The 4,628-nt window shown below is 34.8% G+C and overlaps 1 protein-coding gene across 1 annotated transcript; it reads left to right on the top strand.

The window, feature by feature from the left end:
* The first annotated feature begins 262 nt into the window (after nucleotides 1-262).
* LOC149257857 (ethylene-responsive transcription factor 5-like) lies at nucleotides 263-2,614 on the top strand. The gene is made up of 2 exons (XM_089389341.1): nucleotides 263-449; nucleotides 2,295-2,614. The coding sequence occupies exons 1-2, from the start codon at nucleotides 263-265 to the stop codon at nucleotides 2,612-2,614; spliced, it is 507 nt and encodes a 168-aa protein (XP_089245467.1).
* The last annotated feature ends 2,014 nt before the right edge of the window (nucleotides 2,615-4,628 follow it).

Here is a 4,628-nt window from a genome sequence, read left to right as displayed (position 1 = left end):
CTTGGGGAATTTAAAGGTAATAGTGATTTGAGGGCGCGATGGCTGTTGACGGGTGACAATGGAAAGTTGAAAGCAATGTCTTCAACTACATTTTCCACCATTTGGTGGTCCCGACATCGATATCTTATAAATCCATACTCCTCGTCATCTTTCTTCACCACAAGTAGCTGCAGATATTCAATGTTAGAAGGGGAGGAGTTTACAAAGAAATACTTCTCTTTAAGGTTGTGGCCAGAGGGAGACCAGTAAGGACGTTGAGGCCATGAAGGGGGCTAGGGTTTCTTTGGGAACTTTCAACACCGCCGAAGTGGTGGCTCTCGCATATGACCGTGCTGCCTTCAGAATCCGGGGAAACGGGGATTTAGTTAACTTTCCGATTGCCCTCGCTTCCAATTCAGAGACTGGATCGGGCGAGGTTCGGAGTAGGAAGAGAAGATCCGGTGGCCGCGGTATTTTGGAGTGAAGGAGTGGAGGTCTCGTGGAGGATTTGCGATCCAAATCGTAAACGAAAGGAGAAGTGGAAGCGAGAGCAGTGAATGAGGGAGCGCGTGTTGGCTGGGGTTATGGTAGCTTCAAAATCAAAATCACATTCCGCGATATCATCTCCATATACCAGGTACTCTACTTTTCTCATTGCAATAGATAGTAGGAATTTTTAGTGTTCGTTCTTAACCAGTGGCATAGAGCTTCACCTATAGTTTTTAAGATCTTTAGCCATGAGTGGTATTGGTCACAATATAATTATTATGATTATTAATTTAAGAACAAAGTGTGTATAGAATATCATTAATTTCACAGTTTAGGGTTTTCCATATTTATTAATCCCTGTCATGCAGGATTATAGTTTTTGACGTCCATACAAATTGTTTTAGATGGTCATTATTATAAGAGATTGAAGATTTTCACAATAATTATTTTATTTTATTTGCTGTTTTGAAACCACCATAAACCACATTTGTTAGTTCAAAAAACATCTATAAATAAATTATAATTTTTGATATGATTATGGCCAAAAAAAACATGTTTTAAAAAACTTGATATAAATCACAACTTTAATTCCATAATTATATATATCCCTAAAAATTTCTGAAAAATAACTATATAATATCTATATATAAATTTTAAATCCAAAATTATTCTCCGAAAATCTAACGATTATTATTATTATATTTAATATTTTTTTAAAAATAGAAAATAAACTAAAATTACAAAAATTCATAATTCTCATGCATATGCATTATTTATTACTGAAAAAGTGGAGAGACGGTGAAATTGAAATGTTTTGATAGAATCCAACCCCGTGGCCTCCGTTAAATTTGAAGATCCAAAGATGTAGCCCAATAAAAACAGTTATAAACTAAAAATGTGTAGTAGTTTTTCCTTATAATTTTTTTCCAGATTATAAGTAGTTATGGATATACTGATAATTGATTAAATTATTTATTTTTATTAATCATATTTAAACAATATATATTTTATATAATTTTCAAATTAAATTTAAGAAAAATGTTAAAATAATGAATTATAATAAATATAATTCCTTGATGGGGATGGAGCTTTGAAGAGATTTGGGTCTGGGAAGGGATTGACCACCTCGAAGAGATTTGGGTCTGGGGAAGGGATTGACCACCTCATGTCTCAACTTGTTAATTAATGCATGATCGATTGGCACTTCGCCGTCATCCGGGAGGGCTCACTCTTCAGAGTCATTTCAGCGGGGTTAGTTATGATGGTAATGATTATTTGTTGTGTTTTATGTATGACTTATCAAGAGAGCAGTTGGCGGACTGTATATCGTTGTAAAGGAAAGGAAAGTGAAATGGTGAGGCGTCTGACGACATGGTGATTCATTTGCATAGTGGAGATCATGGGAACCCTGTGTGGAGGGTTCATAGTCTTAGTCCAAAGAGGAAACAAAGTTAAGTTTTTGACACTGTCTTCACCTCAAGTGTTCCAGGGATCAAAAGCTTAGTGGTAAGGTTGTATGGATTCTTGCTATTGAGGGACACTGTCTTCACCTCAAGTGTTCCAGGGATCAAAAGCTTAGGGGTAAGGTTGTATGGATTCTTGGTATTGAGGGGAATTTTGGCTATTCCCCTGCCAAATTTCCCAGCTTTAGCGATTTCTTTATGTCCAAAGGATCACTTAAGACACTTAATTCTTTGTGTCCAAAGGATCACTTAAGATAACATTGTGGGTTATATGTACCACTATAAAAGTAGAAGCTTGAGATTAGACTTTCTGTTGATTAGTACTGGGGTATTGTGTTTCAACTCAATGTATATGTTGGTCAGTGTCCTACTGCTTTGAATTTTTGGCATTATTGTCCGTTCGTGCACTTGGCCTGAATTCAGAGTGTCTGCATGGTATGTGGCTGCCTCGGTTATCGACCTGGTGTGATTTTGGGAGAGCGAGCATTTCGAGCCCTGCAGGACCACAAACACCTTTGAAATATTTGGGTGTTTGGGGTGTTTACACTATGGCATGGTTCACGACGACGTTTGGTCCTCATGATGGATTGAGCAGTAGCAAGGAGTTAGTTCAAAAACATTCCTGTTTAGCGTGGGAGGGGCGTTCTAATGGAGTTCTCGCTAAGGGAAATTGGATCTTCTAAACGTGGGAGGTTTCAACTCGTTGGTGCAGTAAAATTGTCGATCTTCCAAACGTCGTTGGTTTCAACACGTTGGTGCAGTAAAATTGTCAGTGTAGGTTTCAAAAAAGTGAGGTAAGTTCAAGAAATGCATTCGTAATGCTGTTAGTGACACAAAGGAAGGGGAGTGAAGGAGGATTGTAGTCTTCCAGAGACCTCTGGAGTAATGCCATATGGAAGCAGTTGACTCGCTAGTGCCTTTGACATCTCTCCGATTGGTCGAACCCCTCTTTGGATGGGGTTACTGAGCTTCTGCAAAAGATATGTAATTTGCTTAAACAATTAGACCGAGCTCAACAGGAGGACGACCATCAGTTTTTAGATGTTATGGATTATTTTCAAATGAATATGTGAGTGATGCACGATAGACTAGTCAACTTATGGAGGGATTAGCTTATGGAGGGATCAGAGATGTGCGCAGGAGCAGTTGGAGAAGTTGGATTCTTTCATTGTTCATATGCACTACTAATTTCACATGCACTACTAATTCAATCCACTTAACTTAGATCATTAACATCTTTTCTGGCTAAATCATGATAAAATTTAATACTAGTTGGTTTTGTACTAGTTTTATTAGTGTTTTAGTATTTGTTATTTGTTCCTTGTAGAGGTATGTAAAAAATTATATTTCTGCAAGCTATTTTTCAAGCCTTGTATGTACCATGGTATGCATAGGTTGGCCAATAAATCTAGTCAGAGTGAGACCAACAAATATTTGAACTCCCATAAAGATAGATGTAACTTTTTCTAGAATAGAAATATTTGATGGAAAAAATATCATTAATATAATTACAATTAAGTTCAATTTGTTTTGTTTTTTTTGTTTTTCCAAGCTAGGCCTAGTTTAGGGCGAGGTTTGGGATAGCTTTAATATTGGATTGAACAATAATATTTCAACCAATGGGATTCTATCACTAGGATTGTGCAAAGTGTTGGGATACCTTTAATATTGGATTGAAAATAATATTCCAACCAATGGGATTCTATCACTAGGATTGTGCAAAGTGTGAAGCTCTGCCCACCAGCATTTGCAATGGTCCTTCGAACTTGGACACCCCTAGGGAGAGTTTAATTTCCCCAAAGGTGGCTCCCATCCTCAACCGCTCCAGATGAGATAGATTTGACCTAGTGACCTAGTGAGGACTAAACCCCACACAAGCCAGTTGGTCTACACGTCATGGTAATAATTAAAATTAATTTAACTTTAAGATTATAAAAATATTTTTAATGAAATATTAACTCTATATATATATATATATATATATATATATATATATATATAGATATATATATATAGATATATATATATATATCTAATTTTAATTATTATTGAAAAAATATGTAATTTTAATACACTATAATATAAACAATTATAAAATCATAAAATCATAAAGAGATTCTCTTTAATTTCTAATATATGTCACATTACCAATCTTCTTGAATTTTTAATTAGCAAACCTATGATGATGTCGGAACACTTCCCTAATTTTTTTTTAATGCTGATAAGTTACCTTCTTAAGATAACATAAACAACATAAGTTTTATTCGATGTTAATCATCATCATCGCGGTCATCATGAAATAAAGGAAATACCTTTCTTTTAAAAAAATAGATGAAGATTAAGAATATGCCGTGGTTGCATTTTCTCACTTTAGAGTCAATGGAGTAGAAGAAATAAGTGCCTTCTTTCATGAGTGGTCTCAAATTTGTTTCTATATCATTTTAAATGATGAGTCTCTAGCCTCTAGTGAAGAGTACCTTTGAACTATTATTATTCTAATCTAATTAAAATAGTAAATTTCACAAATTTAGTTAAATTTATACTCTTAATACTCATATTTTCTAAATCCTTAAATTGCAAAAGCATTGTCTTTTGAAAAATTTAATCTCAACCACATGTAGATTACAATCAAATATTAGTAATCAAATTATTTCTCCATGTCATTAAGTCCAATAAAATCATGGTAGACATATGTTC

This window comes from Pinus tabuliformis, chromosome 6 (genome assembly GCF_031772625.1).
Source record: "Pinus tabuliformis cultivar Carrire ecotype Pingquan chromosome 6, CPIR1, whole genome shotgun sequence".
NCBI classification, from domain to species: Eukaryota; Viridiplantae; Streptophyta; class Pinopsida; order Pinales; family Pinaceae; genus Pinus; species Pinus tabuliformis.
The sequence above is the reverse complement of the archived record's forward strand: the minus strand, read 5'-3'. Positions and strand labels throughout refer to the sequence as shown.

What these genes read in the sequence shown, in the direction of transcription:
- LOC149257857 (XM_089389341.1), top strand. Translation starts at nt 263, where the DNA reads ATGAAGGGGGCTAGGGTTTCTTTGGGAACTTTCAACACCGCCGAAGTG. An exon ending in GAGAAGATCCGGTGGCCGCG is followed by an intron (nt 450 to 2,294) that starts GTATTTTGGAGT and finishes TATGTTGGTCAG; the next exon opens with TGTCCTACTGCTTTGAATTT.